The sequence below is a fragment of the Protomyctophum parallelum genome (genome assembly GCF_964188405.1).
Source record: "Protomyctophum parallelum genome assembly, chromosome: 6".
In the NCBI taxonomy this organism is placed as follows: domain Eukaryota; kingdom Metazoa; phylum Chordata; class Actinopteri; order Myctophiformes; family Myctophidae; genus Protomyctophum; species Protomyctophum parallelum.
The window spans coordinates 30,213,932-30,234,985 of NC_139701.1; the positions used below are offsets into that span (position 1 = coordinate 30,213,932).

The window sequence follows — 21,054 nt, forward strand, 5'->3', positions numbered from 1 at the left end:
CACGCTTCACAGCTTCATTCCATCGCTGGAGGCAGGAAGCAAAGGTGAGGTGAGCATGAGCATGGTGTTGTGACCCAAATAAAACAAGATCAAAGATTCAGCATACTTTTATAATGCATCACATTTCTTGTTTTAACTTTTTATACATCGCCCGAGGAGAAAATAAACAAAACCAAAATTGCATTCTACTGTCCACGTTTGCTCGGTGTCAAGTGCATTGGCATTACAAGATGCTGAACGCCAACATAATAAAAATTCACAAGTAATATTTCATTTAATGCCGTGCTGGCAGTTTCATAAACATATATGCACGTCAATAAGTCATTTAAAATGCAGTGCAGCACATTTACCATTAATAGCTCATATCTATGTGAATCCAAGGCACAGAGACACTTATACATAGCTACAGTGAGTAGACTGATAAATGGTATCTAGTCCTTATTATGACATTCTTCGTACCCAGGCCTCTGTGCATTCTACGCATTCCTGGCATGTCTGCTCTTTGAGCTCGTAGTAAAGGGAGGGAAGAATCAGGGGAGAGAGAGGGAGAGAAAGAGAGAGAGAGAGAGAGAGAGAGAGAGAGAGGGAGGGGGAGGATTTAGGCTCTTCTACAAAACATTACTGGGCCATCGTAGCTTGTGGTGGATGAGGAGAGAATGCAATGGTTTACAAGCATGCAGCTCCCAGATGCACAGACTTAGCCAAGGCACAGCCTGCGATGCCCCCACACCACCCTCCCTGTTTCTCCCCCTCACCTGCTTTCTTTATTTGACCCTTTGCACGTAAAAGAACATTCCTTCGTCTTCTAATTAATGTAAGATAAATAAATTCATTAACAAGCTCAAAATAATTCATACCGTGGCGTTTGTGTTGGAGAGCTAATCGCCAAGAACACCCACCATAAGCTAAAAGCATCTGCAACATGGCTTTCTTTATAAAAAGGTTGACATATTCTTGGCCCAGTCGACTTGGTTTTGTGGTGGAAAGTGGCCAACATTTTTTGGGGCTCAAAGGTTGCAAAAACTATGTAAATTTTTCATGTCATGCAATAACAATAAATATTGAAACAAGGTTATGAATTTGTATTTAGTTTTTAGCATGCATCTTTTTATCTTTTATGTCTTGCATAATGATCTAATTCTAAGGCCTGCTTAGCATTGAGATGAAGTACTGTACACAGAGACTCCCGTAAATGTTTAATTAACTTTGGCTAATCTGCAAGGCTTGAAAAATTTATGAACTTCAAAATAATTATTCAATCAATCAAAAGTGGACCCTTGCTTTTGATTGTCATTATTAAGTACTACATAAAAATGTAAAACAGTATTAAAAAAAAAATGTATAAAAACACAAGATGCACATTTCCCTGGTAAAAATAAATAAAATAAAAAATGTACAGTATGTATAAGAACAGAGGCTTGAGTAAGTTTTTATAAGCCAGTGAACTCCTGCTCAGGCAATAGGGCTGGAGATCAATGAGCATGGGTCACTGGCTGCTCTGTAGACTGGAATTAACAGACAACAAGAAAACAATAAAGTGAACCTAATGCAAATTTTCATATCGCTAAATCCGCAAGGGGCCAATGAGAGGCCAGGTTCCCGGGGAAGTGCAGCCAAGCGCACCAATCAGGAGAGGCTGAGTGACCATTAGTCTGAAACAATCAGCTTCTTAACATGCCAATATTTTGACGTCTGCATGAACATTTTCCACAATCAGGTCACACTCTCAGGAGAAGCAGAATCAAACATGCATATGTTAATTCACATGCTGACCGGATATTAACCTGAAGACCTATTTCTGCCATGTCAAACAAATGTAGAATCCATAATGTGCAGCATATAGCACTCACACAATCTGCATATGAGGTCAGGTTACATTGAATTACGCAAAATGAGGAGGCTAAGTTGGGTCTGTTATCATGGCTGAGGGGGAGAACAAAGGCTGGGTGTTATCTAGTTTTTCTTCTTTTGTTTAAAACACCAGGCTCTTGGGCGTTAATCCTTCATTTTTCACCATTAAACGGGATGTAAATAAGACTCTGGCTGTCAGAAGAGCCGTCACCCTCATTACTCCCCACACCAAGATGCTGTAAATCCTTTGTTTTAGAGAGAAACACATGATTGCTGCTGGAGGCAGCCAACCACGGCTTATCAAGATATCCATTGCTTCCATAAGCTTATACTTATGATTCTTAGCACAATAGGAAATACCTTGTGTTCTATTCAAATGCATTGAAATTAATATTAACTTTAAGAGGCATTGTTTTGTTCTTTTTATAAGCAACCCCCCTCTCTATGTTGATGTAAAGTTAAAGTTTGGAAAGCTTGCAGGGATACTCCTACTCGTCACAGTTCATTGCTCAGATCTGTTTTTGCTTCACAAATCCTCCGATAGAGAGCGAGGCATCCATCACTGGCGCGCTCCAAGCGTGGAGGCCCCGCAATCTCTCCTGCCATTTTAAACACACGTCTTCTCAAAGTGCCGTGTACTCAAAGAATGAACGGCTAATCTGCAGCCCACTCATAGACCCCTCCAGCTCCTCATCCCCCAGGCTCTGAGAGAGGAGCAGTGGCGCAAGAAAGGGCATCAGGTCTCGCAAATGATGCTGTTATGGAAGGGAGTTCCCACAATCCAGCGCATCCAAAAGTTATGCTTTTCAACATTGTACAGTGCATATTTAAATAAAAATAAATTACTAAAACTATTACAAAAACACTTTCAATATCTATAACTATAATATCCCATCCAGACATTGTTATGTCCTATATTACAATTACTATCTGTACACCTTGGCTGTTAAGTTGTTTGAGTACAGGACAGGTCAGGACTGGTGAACTTACCCACAAAACATCCTCAGTGTTAATTTATCAACTTAAAGGCCTATTCATACTCCAGTTTTAGGTGTTAAGGTGACCAACGAAACTGTGGCTAGTAAAAACAAGAGAGATTTGTTTGGGAGAGCGGTCAGAGGCTTACCACCGTGGCCTGACGTCATGTTGTAGTTTCCGGTGGTCACTTTATCACCTAAAACAGAGTATGAATAGGCCTCGACTCTGACAGAGTAAAAAATGTACATTCTCAGAGCTAAATGATCACTTGGGATGTGTACTGTACATCTGCCCTGTTTTCTGCCACACAGTACCTGTTGGGTGTTAAGCGAAACGCTATTATTCATATTCCCCTGGATGGGTCTTAAATCTCGCTCCACATCCAGGGCCCTGGGACCATAAGTCAGCTTGCACCTTGTAGCCGGCTCAGTGAAAGATTTGATTACATCTTTACTTTGCCGGGTCAAGGGTTAAGTGCAGGGAAGGAAATGTCCTCTGGCAGCCCCGCTAAGTGACCACTAACCGGAGCAAGGCCGGGGATCCCAAAGCCTCAGCCGTCAAATAAAACCAAGGAAAACGGCTTTTTCATCTCTGAGCCGCTAACATGTCCAACGGCAGTCCCCCCCCCCCCCTCCCCGCTTTCCAAATGTGAGAGAATGAACATGGGAGAAGACGTAGGGGGATAACAGTGTGAAAATCTTTGTGTGTGCAGGGGTGTGTGTGGGTGTGTGTGTTAAGAGGTTTCGCCTAAGGAAGTGCGGCCCTTTCAGCCAGGGTCTTTAGCCACAAGACTACAAAGGGCTGTCCACATAAAACTGTCCCAGTCATTAAGGCACTTCCTCCAGTAAGCAGAGGTGACAATTTTATGGTCTCAGCACTTCAACAATTGCGGAGACGCAAACTGTTTTAATTACTTTTATTTTACATCCACAGGAAATGATAGATTAAATGAAGGTAGGCTAAGTGGTGGCCGAGCCTCTTCCCCCACTTTTTTATTTTAATCTGCCTCACAGGCTAACGCCACTAATTCATTCTGATCCTTCTTTCATATCCGCACTTAAAAAAATGTTGTTTTTTCCTCTCTCCTCTCTTTTGAAATAATGTGTAACTGGCAAGTCAAAAATTTAAATCATTCTGAATCAAAAACAATAAAAGGTGTATATTTGGCAGGTGGGGGGTGCAGGCTTCTGCTCTCCTTTTATTCAAGGTTTTCGTACACGGTTCACATACTGTACCTACTTTGAGACATCTAAAGTATGGATTATTTACTTCAATCACACCTTAAAATATTTCACAAATCTTTTCCCAACTCAGTGGACTAAACTAAACACTAAAATCAGTCTACAGGAGAAAAGAAAACATGCATGTGTGCGCGCGTGCACACACACACACACACACAAACTAAAAACTTTCTACACATTTTTTTAATTATTATTATTATTATTATTATTAAATTAAGCAAGCCATGCAAACTACTCAGAATGCATAATGAATTTTATACATCATATGTCAAATGAATTAGCATGTCGAACTCAGCGAGAGGGACAGGGGAGCCTCTGCTAATTGGCAGTGAAGCTTCATGCATAATTATGGACCAGGCGTCTTTGCCGTCGCACTGTGGCAGTAGCAGTGTAACGACTCGGAGTAAGAAAAAGAGAGAGGGAGAGAAGGAGAGAGAGAGAGGGGGGGGGAGGGAGAGAGAGAGAGAGAAACAAAGGCCATGCAGAGCCTGGCTGAGGAAGGGTGGGTGGTGCGAGCAGGAGGGACGGTTCTCGACAGCAGCTCATAAGGGCAGTGACAAACCCACCACTGTCCATCAGGAGACACAGTCGGACACACAATCACACACCAACCAGAGCAGCAATTACACACACACACACACACACACACACACACACACACACACAACTGAAAAACCGATTTATGCGGTGCTTTATCCACTCCAAAAAAAAATATATTTATATATATATATATACACAAACGCACACAGACACTAGTACATATACATATATGTTTTTATTGTATTTTGTGAAACTTAAACATGACCAAAATAGGCTTGCCAGGGTTCAAGTGCTTAAGAACCTCTTTTAATCAACTAATGCCACTAATGCCATTGAAATGCTTAATTTCTCCTTTTCATGTTATGCTATCATCAGCAGCAGCAGCAGGTCATGTTGACACTTTCCTAAATTATTTTAAAAAGCTCCCACGTTGAGATTAGCACTGGGGTACACTCTCTACATAATAGGAGTGTAATTACATTTGCAACACTAGAATTAGTGAATTATGCTTAATTAAATGGAAATTAAGTTATAATGGCCTTTGTTACAGTGCTATTAGGTGGGGGAATGGCCTTTTTTCAAGCACCCCTATCCAAATAGAAACCGAAACATGGTTGTGGGCACCCCCATCCAAATAGAAACCGAAACATGGTTGTGGGCACCCCTATCCAAATAGAAACCGAAACATGGTTGTGGGCACCCCTATCCAAATAGAAACCGAAACATGGTTGTGGGCACCCCTATCCAAATAGAAACCGAAACATGGTTGTGGGCACCCCTATCCAAATAGAAACCGAAACATGGTTGTGGGCACCCCTATCCAAATAGAAACAGCCCACCAATGAAATATCAACATTTCACAGCTTTTTAGTAATCATATGTGCATGTGTAAGATGTGTGTGGGAAGATGGGAATATAGATTTGTTTCTCCTGCTCAGCAGAACAAGGTAACATTGTCTTCAATATGAAGCTGAAATCACCTTATTTTAAAAAGGAATGCATAAAAATAAAAAAAATAAATAATAATCCTGAGAGTGGTCCATACATTTTATGACAATAGGAGCCATAAATGGGAGCTCTCGTTAATTAAGTCAATATAGGTGATGGTTGGTTTGAACACATTTAATTGTGATTTATACTTAGTTGCATGCGAGGGTTGCACACCAAAATAGCGAATCTACAAGCGCACAACGCATCATAGCCTGATGCGTTGAGCTTGTAGATCTGCAATTATTTTTTACATATTCCCTTTGATAGTGAATCTAAGAAAACAGAAAACAGAAATCTGAGACCGTGGGATTATTTTCCGAAATGTGAATTGTACTGTATTCATCAGCGCACTTATCCAGATTCCAGTTGTTGACATTCATATATATTTGCTGCCAGCAAATGTACAAAAGCTACAATGTTGATGCCATTGCATGTTCAACATTGCAGTCACATTCAAGATGTCCATCTTATTTATTTTTTTAAATCTATTGAAGATAATGCCATTCATTCTAAGTGTGACATCACGGTGAGAGATGGCTGTGTGTGTGTGTGTGTGTGTGTGTGTGTGTGTGTGTGTGTGTGTGTGTGTGTGTGTGTGTGTGTGTGTGTGTGTGTGTGCGTGTGTGTGCGTGTGTGTGTGTGTGGTATACCTGAGCAGACATATACAGACACGGCAGCCTTGAGTGAGTCGGCAGAAGCCAAACCTCTGCTTGCTGTCAATGTCGGTCAGCACAAAGGTGAAGTTCTGCCCCAACTGACTCTGGGATACCCTGAGACCAGACAGACAGACACACACATACAATTAATTAAGTTAATACAATACAGTACTCTGTATATCATGCTACAAAAACGCCAAATGTTTAGACAATGACCTGCCTTCGCAATGAACTGGAATGACAAACTTTTCAAATGTGTCTAATATAACACACACACACACACACACACACACACACACAGCACAACTAAAGGGAGTATTAAGTTCCCCAAGGCATTGTGCAATAGTATATTCATTTGCCACTAGATGGCAGCAGTTCAGCTTTGGTAGAGGAGCATTATATTAGCCCCCAACCCTCCCCCTTTCTCTCTCTCTCTCTGCAAAGGTACTTTTAGATGTCATTTTCCATGCTGAAAATAAAGAGCCCAGTCCAGAGCTGAGAGCTGCTGGCCAAGTTGGATCAGACTTATATTTCTACAGCACGTTGGACAAAGCTTAATTTATTCTCCATCGCTTGCTGACAAGAACACGACTTTTCAAGCTAACAACACGTCGCCGAGTGACACTGTCGCACTACGGAGTATAAATTAGACATTACATCGCTCGCACACACACACACACACACACACACACACACACACACACACACACACACACACACACACACACACACACACACACACACACACACACACACACACACACACACACACACACACACACACACACACACACACACACACACACACACACACAATGATGTGTTGGTTCACTAACAAGTGTGTTGCTGCTATACTAGCCTGTACTGTTACTGTACCGTTACTGTAACTGTACTGTTCCGTTACTGTACCATTACTGTTACTGTATGAGAACCTCTATACTAGCCTGTACTGTTACTGTTACTATACTAGCCTGTACCGTTACTGCACCAGAACCTGCACCAGAAACGTCATAATGTCCACAACTGTTTTATTTTTACTTTTATCACACCCGTGTGTGAGGGGGGCGCTCTTATCATCATTCATCATCATAAATCACATGCATCACATTCCGTGCTCAGCCAATCAAATCATCACAAATGTCATTCTGGCCAATCACAATTTGAGTCTTAATTTTTACGTCTTCACTTTTTGGTCTTCAATGTTTACACAAACACGGAAAGCTGGGCATAGCAAACATGGTTAATGTAGCAGATCTAAAAGCTCAAGCTTGTGGATCTGCTACTTTTGATGCTTTTATGTGATGCTGTAGTTTGACCAAGTAGGGCATTGGTTCTCAACCAGGGGACCACAAGTGGTCCTCATGGTCCCCTGCTACAGTTGGTCATCAAATTCACCCAAATGAAATAAAATGGACTACATATCATGGTTTCATTTTACATTCTCAAGAGTGAAATTGTTATTTTGATCAATGTTTGCCTGTTACATCACTACCACAATAAAGCATGTAATTGTGGACAACAACATCGTATTCAACAACAAGAAAATATTCAAAGTCGAAAAATCACAAAAAGTTAATGGAGATAAGAGGTTTCTGCCAGACAGCAACGTTATACAGTATGTACAGTACATCATACAGTATGTACAGTACATCACACACACAAACACATTGGCCAGCGGCGATATGCAGCTAAGCATGACACTTCAGCATGGGCGGACAGCCAGACACATGCGCACACACAAATGTGTACTCACATCATTTCCTTGTTCATGTGTGTTAAGTATGTGTGTATGTCATGCACTCACTCACAAGCTTGCGTGCACGTTTGTATGCATGTATGTATGTGTCTACAATACAGTGTGTGTGTGTGTGTGTGTGTGTGTGTGTGTGTGTGTGTGTGTGTGTGTGTGTGTGTGTGCGCGCGCGCGTGGGAGTGGAGGAAGCGTACCTTTCCACGTCAAAGGGAAAGCAGAACTTTGGTACCGTCTGCAGGACCTCCTGTGAAACAAGAACAGAGAGAGAGAGAGAGAGAGAGAGAGAGAGAGAACATTTTTAGAGATACACTCAATTAAACGGTGAGAACAGAGAGAGAGCAAAGAGAACCACAATGGTCCATTTGAGATCATGGGTCCCCAGGGTGTATTCTAAGTGGGCAGTATCAACTGGCAAAGCAAAATGAGGATTAATGTTAGCGCCGCTGATAGTGATCTGACAAAATGTTCCCATCAACACGCTGTAGCCCTAATGCACTTAATCCAAATGAATTGGCAATCTAGAGTACTTCAGCTGGCGGAACGGAGACGCGGAGAGACCAAACATTGACTTCTGTTCTTTTTTTCTTAAAGAATGGGGGGAGGGGGGGTCTCGGGGTCTCCCCGATCAACAGCTTAAATAATTAGCAGCGAACGAGTTCATCGATTATCAGGTGCCAAAGGGAGATGTAAAATGAGGGGAGAGAGAGATAGAGCGAAGGAGAGACAGAGACACGCAGAGAGAGGGGGGGGGGGGGAGACAGAGAGGGGGGCAGCTAGGTTGTGGTGGCAGATTGCAGTGACAATGGGCTAAGCAGCTCTGAGGGGTTAAGAGGTGTGGTGGGGGGGGGGTGAGCCTGCGGGGCTTTACCTCCCAACATCTCCCCTGTGGTTAAAGAAGGAACGTGTGTGAGGGGGGGGGGGGGGGGGGGGGTTCGGTGGTGGCGGCCTTCCTCCTGCAGCATATGGATTTAGACATGGAGCAGGGACACAGTGGAGCACCATATGGGTTAGCTACACCCCAGACCAGCCATGTCTCTCTGTAGTTCATAGAGGCATCCTGGGGACTTCCAGACTGGGTGGCTGGCTGGTGAACTTGGAGCCTCTCTCTCTCTTTTCCATCCGTCTCTCTTAGCCAAGGAGCATCAACAAGCCAGAGGTCCGTCTGACCATGCAGCTGAAGTCTGTCTGTCTGACCATGCAGCTGAATGACAGCAGAGATATGTCTGTCTGTCTGACCATGCAGCTGAATGACAGCAGAGATCTGTCTGTCTGTCTGACCATGCAGCTGAGTGACAGCAGAAGTCTGTCTGTCTGTCTGTCTGTCTGTCTGTCTGTCTGCCTGCCTGCCTGCCTGCCTCCCTCCACAGAATGCATTTCCTGATGGTGCTGACTGTACTGAACATAACCGGTGCAACAGTTAACCAAACCACCATAGCTGTTTTTGCATACGCCTTTGTACAACTAAGTATTAAGTGGTTAATCAGATTAATCGATATAGTCAATCATAAAAGAAAATCCATTCGAATGTCGCATCGATTTGTTGATATTGTCAGGTACTCATAATTACTGTATGTCCAAAACCGGTTTTGGAGCTTGTAGATTTGCTACTTTTGAAGTATTAATGCTTTGTGCGTCACACGCTGCTGTACTATGATCAAGTAGGGTATTAATTTACGACTAAACACAAAAACGTATAATATGAAGATAAGAGGTTTCTGCCCGACAGTGAATATATATATATATTATATATTATATATATATATATATATATATATATATATATAAATAAACACACTTCTTGATTATTTGATTAATAGAAAAGGTAAGCAATATTATAAAGTCTAAAGAAGATAATCGATAGTTGCAGCCCTACTGCCTGCTATTAAAGACCCCCCTCACAAAAAAAAACTAAAACAACAAAAACAAACTACCTCAGATTAAAACTCAAAGCTGCAACACAGACAAACAACACAAACAATGAGCTATGATGGAGATGAGGTAGCTGCATGCGGTATGTGTGTGCATCATGCATACTTGTGTCTGGGTGTGTGACATGTGTTAGTGCCTGCCTGCTTGAAGGCGTTTGTGCATTGAATGTGAGAAGGCGATTAAGCATGTGCATGTGCTGCATGTGTGAGTGGGTGGCTGACTTTGACTAGGCTATATGTTTGTGTTTGTTGTGTGTATGTGTGTGTGTGTGTGTGTGCATGCATGCATACGTGCGTGGACACGAATGTATGCGTGTGCCCACATATGGAAGCGAGGGGGGAGGGGGGGGCGAATGGGTGGGAAGCGCTTGTTTTTACTTATCAGGATCTGTGATAAAATTGAGAACTCAACAAAGACGGAGGGCTCCATGGCAGAGGGGGTCTCTTGCTGTGTGTGTGTGTGTGTGTGTGTGTCTTGGCATGTGCGGCTGTAAAACTGTCACACACATCAGAGCTGCCATGGCGGTATGCACTCGCTACTATTATTAACCACTCTGTACGCACACCAATATGTTCCAGAGAAGCGTCCCTGGCGCACTGCATATGGCACACAGGCGCATGTTGGCGTGTGCACGTACACGCGCACACACACACACACACACACACTCTCACACATAACATTTGTCTTCCCAGATTCCTCACTTATCAATGCTCCGCCTACAACAGGTAGAGTTGTGTGTTGTGTGACAGGCCACTGAGGCCAGTGACACTAAACAATGGCCTTGATATCTTTCTGTCATGTTTTCGACCACACCACAACACTGAGACGTTTTCAACGACATCCACTTAAATACAGACAGTGGCAAATTTTCAGTTTTAGTATTTCTAGATATCAGTGCTGCATTTGACACGGTTGAAAGTATTACTAGTAGACAGACAAAAATATTGTGTGGTAGCAAACTGTATCATATTTAAAGAGATTGTGGAAAACAACAAAATAAGCGAGTTATGCAGAGGATACACAAATCTACATAGCCATATCAACTCACCAGAGTGTTCAATACAGATTAAATGCATTGAGCAATTGAAATAAAAAATTGGATGCGCCATAATTTTCTTCAAATTAGCTAGACAAATCAAAAACCCTTGGTGAAGTCATTTGAACAGCCACATTGGCACAATCACAAAGTCAAGCTCCTCAAATGTAGCATATAATGTAGGCAGTGTAGGTTAAAGGACTTGATCTAGAAAAACCTCAGCTGCCTCTACTGTAATAGTGTCTTTACAGGTCTCCCTAAAACGATCAATCAGATGACTGCAGTTGATTCAGAACGCTGCTGCTCTGGTCTTTATAATATCGAGAAAGTGGAGCATATCACTCCGGTTCTTAAATCCGTATACTGGCTTCCTGTGTGTCAAATAATTAATTTCAAAATACTACTGTTGGTCTATTAAGCTTTGAATAGTTTAGGGGCTAAAATACATCTTGAACCATCCAGATCTGTCCCTAAAACCAAAAATCACACCCGTGTGAAGTGAGGGGCGCTAATATATTAAAGTCTAACTCATGTTTCTATGATTAGGTGATGTAATGGTGATGTAAAACAAACAGTGAAAAGAAAATCTCTTTATTGTTAATGGCATTTAATGTTTGTGTTAGGGACAAGATGACGTACATTTCCCTCCATTATCAATCACGTTTTTAAAACAAACATTGAACTAAAAACAAACATTAAACCCCTCAAAAATGAACGTGTTTAGTTTTCATGCACCACATATCTGGAACTCCCAGAAAACTGCAGTGTTTCCCTTATATGCATTATTGTGTGGAGGGCCACCAGGCAATCATGACCCCCTGCCACAGTAATACATTTGTTGACGACAAATCATATTACCGTTTTGATTGCAACTAATCGCAGGTGTTTTTTTTGTAACCCATCGCAGCTGTTTTCCACTTAAACCATTGTTTTACAGCCCTAGCAGTGGCATAGCTAGCTTAGTGTTTGTAAACCCTTTCGCTTCCATTAGAATCTGCGCCCTCACGTGAGGTAAACAAAGATGGCTGTATACCGATAGCTTTTCACTTGCAATGCCATTAAGAAATGATTACCTGCAATATCTGTACAATTGATTTCTCTAGGATTTTGATCATTTCCACAATGTAATGCATTGCAGGGACGTTGCATTATCCAGTAGACCTAGTTATGGCTTCGTTAGCTTTTAGCTCAGCGTGAAATTAAAACTGAAGGGGAAACACAGAGTGCCAGATACAGTAGGCGGGCAGTACACTGGATTCGAGCACTAAGGAGCAAGGTAACTCCCCACCAGCGGTGGTAGTATCTATAACCGCAAAAAATTGGCAGAAATCCGCATTTTGAAACCCCCCCTCCCAGTGGCCCCACACAATCAGGTTCTGGCTAGGGGAAACTAATACTTAGACTGAATCTGTGTTTTCTGTATAATCCTTGACCATATTTTAAAGTGGATTAATCATTATTAGGGAAGAAAACAGCCATCGGTGCTCTCGTACTAACATGGGTGTGAATTTCAAATTGTAAATTATGTGAAACGGGAGCAGGCAGCAGCATGAATTAAAGAAAGTGCAACAGATACGTTTAAAGGCTGGAGATTCAAAAACTCTCAAACTCTTGAGAACCCAAAAGCAGGACAGCCATGGGGAGGTAGCGTTCAAAATCCATGGTTGTGCGTTTTAGAACAGACATCACAAACTGACATGATGCGACACCAAACAATGACCCGACAAGGATTGACTGCGGTACAAGACAATAGAGGGTTGATTACAATGAGATACAGCTGGGGAAGACATGAACATAGAACCATGAGAACATGAACATAGGATAGAAATATAAAACCTAGACAAGACAGACAAAGTCTGTGAAGAAATAGTCAGTGCATTCTGCTATGTACTGTATGTAGTGCAATCACCTTTTAAGAACTATAATTATATGAAGCAACTAATATTTTTGTCTAGATATGTACAAATAAGTAAATATCTGAAGTTGTCCTTTAGCTGTTGCCGTAGTACACTGTAGACACTAGTCATAAGACAAATAGCGAAATATAACGTATCCACAAGTTATAACACGTTGTGAGCTTATAGATCTGCTGTTTTGGGCAGATTTATTTTAGGCTATAATCACATGGCCCAAATAGGGACGGCAGGTTGAAAGTGGCTAAGTCAGACAAATGCATGACGAAAGACTCCCCCGGCTCCCCGGTGAGTCCCTGGGGACTCAACCAGTTGGCGCGTCAACTGCATAATCATCGCCATGCGCTCGATTCCCGAAATCATTTCGTCCCGCCCTTGCCTTTCCTGTCTTTCTCTCCAGTCTCCTGTCCTCATAAAGCTGAAATTCCATAAATATCGTCTTTGGGGGAAAAAATGACAGAGAGAAAAAAATGCAGTTTTTAGCAGAGCTAACGCGTCACACTCGTTCAACTTCTCTTTTTGGTACGAGAACAGCAGACCGATGTCTCATGTGTGATTTGAGTCTCACACTCCTGCTTTTTTTGTCTCTCTTCCTTCAGTGGGCTTTCTCCACCATACCTGAATCACTGACAACAGACATGCATATGCACCTCTCTCTCTCTCTCTCTCTCTCTGTCATTCCCTGCCTCCCTGTCTGTCTGCCTGTACTGTACCTCCCTCCTTCTCGGTGCAATATTTGGAGCCCTGTACCTCTCTCTCCTATCGTCTCTCCACCACTGGGCCCTACAGTATACCAGAGGGATCTCTAGACAGGAATGGCAGGCTTTGCCACTCTTGTTGCCTAGTACAACGCCCCCCCCCCCCCCAACCACACACACCGCACACAGACACGTCGCACGCGCACACACACACACACACACACACACACACTCCCCATTTTCCCAAGACAAAAGAATATGAGGCAGCTAATACATTTACAGCTCTGGGGGGTGTGAAGGAGGAAGCTGTTGCTAGGCTGGGCCTAGGAGACAGTGGAGTGTGTGTGTGTGTGTGTGTGTGTGTGTGTGTGTGTGTGTGTGTGTGTGTGTGTGTGTGTGTGTGTGTGTGTGTGTGTTGTTTATCGTCGGTGGAGACAGGGGTATCACTCAGCGAGACAGAATGCTCTCGGTTCTCCCCAGCGGACATGTGTGCTATCGCTAAGACGCAACGTTACACGGCACATAGCAGCACTGGCGCAGCGCACACAGCTCTCCTTGCCCCCTCCTCCCTCCTCTGGATAGCAGGCTACAGCGCCACAGTGCAAGGAAGTTGAAGGAACCTCATGCCCACACAAAAAGAAAGACATTTAGGGCTAAACTCTTCCTTGCATCCACACACTGATTTTCTTTCACAGTACTGTAGGGTTGATTAAACCAGTATGATTGAGTAATCGTTGGAAATGCACGGCATTGATACCACACACACACACACACACACACACACACACACACACACACACACTTCAGCCATCCCAGAGAATCACATAACTCAAAGTCATGGATTGAGAGACCATGAACAGGCAAGAGGGAAGAACGTTCACACAGTAAAACCATGAGTGTTACTTTAACTCTAAGAGAGTACAAATGTAACCAAAAGGACCCTTAGGGTCTTTTAACCCGTAAGATTGCATTTGGTTCCATTTGTACAATTTGTACAGTGTACCCTGGCAGTGTGAATCACTTCCACAGTGGCTTTACCAGCAGACAGGAATAAAGTTAACCTGCTGAAATTCCTTTGCAGGTTTCATTAGTACCACTGTGTGAACTTGACGAGCGATATTACCTTGTGTTCTGGACTAAAGTGGAATAGAATGAAGGGGCAGAAGAGCAGGGGACCGAGGGGGAAAAATAAATCAGGAATGGTAGAACCCCCCCCCCCCCCCCCCCCCTCCAAAAAAAAAGGGGGGGGGGGGGGGCGGAGAGGCTCTTAAAGACTAATTTATATACTTTATCGTATAGGATTAGATTTCTTTTTTTAAAACACGACAACACATTTTGAGAGAATGACAGGGTAGAAGCATTGAGATGAGGAGGGAGAGTGAATGTCATGGAGAAGGCAACAGAGAGATGGAGAAAACCACAGAAGGAGGGAGGGAGCGAGGGAGCGAGAGGGATGGTGACAGAAGCGGCTAAGTTCACACCCCTCTCCTCAGGCACAGAGGACTCCTCCCTGGGGGGACTTGGTCTTTAAACCCCTGTCCTGCTTTATATTCCCCGGCTACTACAGCCACACTAACATAACCGGCTAGAGCCAGTGGAACTTAGCCTACTTCAGCCCAGCTGGGCCCGCAGAGCCCTTGGGGCGGTGTGTGTGAGGGGCGGGTCTTATCTGAATGCAATTGGAGGGTATAGCATCACCTCCCGGGGCACAGATTAATAAATGGAACGTCTCTGTTAACCACACATTTTAGGCATGAAGCGAGAAAAATAAAATGCCATTTAATCTGCCAACCTTCCACCTTTTAATTTGATTGCCTACTGCTTCTTCTACCGGCAGAGTTAGAAAGGACAGCAGGGGACCAAATATAGACCCCCGGGGGACCACGGTCAATTAACTGTATAGGGTTTAAGTGGTTAACTGATCTAGATGTCGTCATGTAGACAGGCATTATCTCAATAAATAAGTACATCTGTTGAACTGCTGATGTCCAGGTGCTAAATCAATAATACTTTTTTTCTAAAGTAGGAGAATGTAATTTGTACAACTATGTAAATCACTCAGTGCACGTGGTGATAATAGCCCTATCCAGTCCCCTATCCTCTCCACTGCTGCTCTCTGTGATTCTTTTAACCCATTTAGGCCTGACGTCAAAATAAAAAAGATGTTCGCTCTGAAAGAATATATATTCAAAGATTTGTGCCCAATTTTCACGATAAAAAAAAAATTAGCAGACCTACAAGCTCATACAAGCTAAAGTATAACATAATGCTATGAACACCAAAAGGGGTTATACTGCGGTGGACTGAGAGGAAACCAAACGGAGGGTTTAATATATACCATTCTAACGTACGTACTTATACTCTTCGTCCCGGTTGGGGCATAAGGCCGCTTTCTAAGGACTACAATTGATTTCTCTGAGGCAGTGCCCAATATACTGTATTGTATGTTCAGGGCCTGCATGTGTGCACAATTATCTGTCCAGATTCTACTGTAGTGTGAGTGAGGGGTTCAAACCTCTGGATCAGTTTAGTGCGCACTGCTCAGACTATTTGGGACCGCACCAATTAAACATGTTTAATATTATCTGGATGATTACCGCTACTGTTTGAGTGGAACACCGGGAGAGACAAGTCTACAAGGAGACTGAATGAGAGGACTTTTGACATTCGACTGGTCGAACCAACATTTTGTTTTACCAGACATCACAATCATTTGTCCGTTGCCACAGCAAGTTTAGCCAATTCCAGTTCACTTTTGATCACGTCACTTCACGTGAGGTGCTGCATTGCTCAGCCAGACACGATAATCTTAATAACATGCTGTATAATGCAGTGCTGTGCCATTATTTTAAAAGGTTGTAGTGTTTAGAAGATTATAGAGAGGATAATCTTATAAGATTATCCTTAATTGCGTGATGCAACTCAATTTCAAAATCGGTTTGGATTGTAAAACTCCTGTGCCCAGCTTTAACCTGCAGTTTCACCATGTGTCCATGAAGTGTTTCCCCCACACACACATATCAAAACCATCCGTAGTCTACAATTATCTACTCACTACAGCCGAGCACATTTCCGTTGAAACGATCATGAGTTTATTTGTGTCGATTATCAATGTCATATTTAAATTCTACTGAACCACAATGGGCAATAGTTCAAAGACTTTCCCAGTCTCCCCCTGGCTCAGAAGTTGTCAGCACACTGGCTCTTAAACTTAGCTGGATTACATTATATTAGTCTATTGTGTCTCTATATTTAAGAGCATTAATATGAAACCATTATATTAGGTCCAGGGGCTGAGTGAGAAAAATGTCACTTCTCTGGTTGTGGACTAAAATCGTTCTGAGCTCCCGGCACAGACTGCCCTGTGCTCGCACAGTAAAATCCAGAGTGTAAATTGAACTCCGAAGAGTATGCAAATTAAACCAAATGGATCCATTATGGGCAATTTGTGCTCCCTCAAAGGGAACACAAATTCTATACATTCACTGTCAGCCAGTGAATTCATAGTATACCGTATAACATGAATTTGAATATACATACAATCACCGACTGACAGTGAGTGTATATAGTATGATAGGTATCACTATACATAGTGTCAACTAGTGAATACATATATAGTATTCACTGGCTGACAATGAATGTACAGTATGATATAAAGGGAATACTGCAGGCCAGACTGCAGTAAGGCAGGTATAACTGGCTATGAAGACAGAGCTTCTCCAGTATAATGACATCCCCCAGCAGGTCTACTGGCAGATCAACGCTGGAGACCACTGTGTCTCCTCTCACCCATCCCTCACCCCTTCCTCTCGCTCACTCTCTTGCCCTCTTTGTCACCTTTCCTCCCCCCCCCCCCCCCCCCTCCTCCGTACCGACTGTCCTTTTGCACCTCACTCTCAAACCCCCTGTCGTCCCTCTCAGATCCGCCCTCCCTACACCTCCCACCCTCTCCTCACCCGTCGACACCCCCTTTCGCCCCCCTTTCCCCAATTAGTCTGTCTGTGTGCGGCTGGCCAGCCGATCTCTGCCCGTTCCCTGCCTGCGTTCGTTCGCTCACCCAGCCCCTCTGGCGAACATGACAAAGAGAGAACCTCAGTATTCAAACAGACACGCTGCTTTCAAACGCCGAATGGCAGGGTCGGCTCGGGCGCAGCTTTAAGCAATATATTTAAATTCTCCCTCTCTCTCTTTTTGAGAATTTGCATGGATATGCATTCATTTGCAACATGGAAAAGGCACAAGGACAGCTGAGCCTTAGTTTGGAGAGAGAGAGAGAGAGAGAGAGAGAGAGAGAGAGAGAGAGAGAGATGCAGAATTATAAAAAGGCCTGATGTTATGAGACCTTGATTGGAGAGAACAGTGGATGGTTTGAACACGCGCACAGAGCTAAAAGACACGCACAAATTAAAACATGCATAGACAAACAAGATACTTATAACAAAACGTATAAATACTGACCTACTTATAAAATGGTGAAAACTGAGTGTGATTTCAAGGGGAGAACGGCCTGTCTGGTGGTGTCTGTCTGAGACCATCTGAGAGTTTTATTACACAACAGACACCATGCTTCTAAAATAATCTCCAAACCACACCGGATCCTGTCAGATTATTGGCTGTGATGCTATAATGACAGAGCAAGGAAAAAAAGAGAGGATAGACGGTCACATGAATAAGAGAGATATATGCAAGAAGCAAACTAGTATATGCACTTAGGCATGATTTATACTTTTTTGATGATCGTTTCGTAAGCCAAAAATAGCAGATGTACAAGTGTCCCGAATCGCGATGCAACACATTGTGAGTTTATAGATCTGCTTACTTCACCATGTGACGTCGACACCGTCATACGACACAGCGAACAACCCACATGAAAGGGCCTTTCTGTGTGGAGTTTGCATGTTCTCCCCGTGTCCCCTAGGGTAGGTACCCTCACAAAAAACATGCAGTAATCCTGGTCTATAAACTGCCTCCCCCTGGCCAGCCGGGGCGCCTGATGGAGGGGAAAGGAACTGGTTGGAATAACGTTTTCCTTCCACACGCTACGTCCAACCAGGGAAACTCCCCCCTGTCGGGTGTAAAGGAGCAACTTGGACACCCATGCATGAAGGAAGCATGAGTTCAAGTCCGATGCTCTCCCCAGGTTGGTGGAGGGTGTGTAGAGCCCAGGATCACGTTAGATAATTGACACAGGGGTGAAAAATGGGTTACAAATGGGATAAAAAAAAAAAAAAAAAAAAAACCCACATGAAGTTGCACTTTGCCTAGTCTTGCCCGTGACCTAAAATCAGTTTGACACCCTGATGAAACCTTCACATTCTAACTTTAAGTAACACACATGGGGATCGCATCCACAGCCAAACAGAAGAAGAGCACCCACCATTGGCATTTACAAACCAAAAACCTGTTAGCAACAGCTAAATGCAACAGCGTCTTTTTATACCTTCACTCATGACTGTCTCATGAGCCTGGTAGTACCCACATCAGTGGCATACTAAAGCTGTGACACAGCATTTAACATGAGATAAAAGAAAAGTCACCCAGTGTCAAAAGAGTGTGACAGGGTGTTATCTTTCTCTCAAAGTCAAGTGGCTGTGAATTGCACAAATTCTTGTCACTGTTGCAACTTTCCTGTAGCTTATTATGACTATCCCAATACAATAATAATAGTCCTGATTGCCGAGTCATTCATAAGAATAAAGTGTATTGTGAAAAAAGAATGTGTGCAATATTATTTGCCCTACTGGCAGTGTATACAAACATTTTGGCACCAAATCCATCAGTTTGCGAGACTTCAGACAAACGGACGGACACACACCCACACATAGACGAACACAAAAACATACACGGCTAGTCTACATACTACAGCCATGCCATATAATTGCAACAGCAATAGATCAGATCAATAATCGATAATTAAACCAAATGAGTCCATCCACGTCCATGAGTAAATTCACAAGAAAAGCATCACTTTCTTCGTGAGTGGACTTGTGTATTAGTTGCAGCAGCATGGGGACTTGCACTCTTTCCCGTAAGTTTTGCCCAGGTGGACAGTGTTTTGAGGTTGGGTTGAGGCATAATTTCTGTGAGGTTAGGGTTAATGTTAGGGTTAGGCATAGTGTTTGGGAATTTAGGTTTTAGGCATAGTTTTAGTTTAAAGGTATATTCAGTGATTTCACTTAATTCAAATATCACTTATTTTTTTGTTTTGTTGTGATAATCCTCTCTACTATAGAGTGTGCTGACCATATAAGGAGTTCCTCCCTGTCCCCAGTTAACCCCTGGGGGTCAAAATACCTTAGGTTTCATTTTTGGCTCTCTATCCTGATTGGATAACGAGAGCCTAAGAAACCTAAGGTTTTTTGAGTGAAATCACTGAATATACAGGGTTTAGATGCAATCAAGGCGAAACACCTGGGGAAGAGGGAGTGAACCGGGGTGGGTGTAGTCTGTTGTAGAAGCACAGCAGTAGGCATGAAACACGGATAAAGATAAAGAGTATTTAGAGAATACATCATACTATAATTCTAACAATGTCTGTCTGCGCGTGTGTGTGTCTGTCTGTGTGTCACTGTGACTGCCGTAACTCCTATTGCCTGCACCAATAACTCCCACTTTTCACACAGGCATTGACCATATGAATATGGAGGGCGTAACGATTTTTTCGATTTGACACATTAATGATTATTAATGAATTGATTAGTCAATTACAAACACACCCGGGCGCAGTACCCCCCACAGGGGCAAATATCTCACAACGGGTGAGTATTATTAAAAAAGACAATTTAGAGAAGACTTTTTTTCTTAACATTTTTGCACCGCATTTCTTCAACCAGTGTAGATTATCTAATGTAATCATGGGCGCTACACTTCTTCTGCCAACCTGGGGGGGGGGCAGCAGACTGACTTCATGCTTCCTTCTATGCATGAGGAGTCCAAGCTGCTTCTTTTCACCTGACGGGAATTTTTCAGAATAAAGCCGCTAGCCACCTTTCATTTCCCCTAAAACTGGGAGGTGAAAACTTCCTTTACTACTGTACATCGCCGTCATGAAACTGATCTCTCTTTAGAAAGAAGCGTTAATATTCTAAACGAGACGCATTATGAAGTCAGAAATTAGGACAGAACATCAGAGTTATGATCAATCTGCGCGGAGAGGGCGCAAACCAGGAAGTGAATGGCTGCGTGCGCAGACATGGAATGGGCTGAGCAAGGCGTTGCCGTTGCCTATCAATGGCCGCTGTCAAAAAATGGATTTTAGTGATCCCGTTTTATATCGACAAAGAAAAGACGTGTCCACACACATCTTAAGGCGCTTTTATTTGAGAAGAAGTCCTATAAGTGTTAAAAGGTGATTGGTGCCCGGTACGGCACACAGAGCAATGGACTTAGATGAGTCCCTGCTGTGAAAGCACCAGCACTTCAAACACATTTTCTCATTGACAGACAGTTACATTAATTTAGTCTGCTTC

General features: G+C 43.0%; 1 protein-coding gene across 4 annotated transcripts in view; it reads right to left on the reverse strand.

Moving 5' to 3' along the window:
* dennd1b (DENN/MADD domain containing 1B) overlaps positions 1–21,054 on the reverse strand; it is a 147,847-nt gene that overhangs the window by 72,118 nt on the left and 54,675 nt on the right. For all 4 annotated transcript variants that reach the window (XM_083766410.1, XM_083766409.1, XM_083766408.1 and 1 more), the window contains exons 4-5: positions 8,204–8,253; positions 6,251–6,370 (exon numbers count right to left, since the gene is read on the reverse strand). In XM_083766410.1, coding sequence (XP_083622536.1) covers positions 6,251–6,370; positions 8,204–8,253 — 170 coding nt within the window. The remainder of the gene's footprint in view (positions 1–6,250; positions 6,371–8,203; positions 8,254–21,054) is intronic.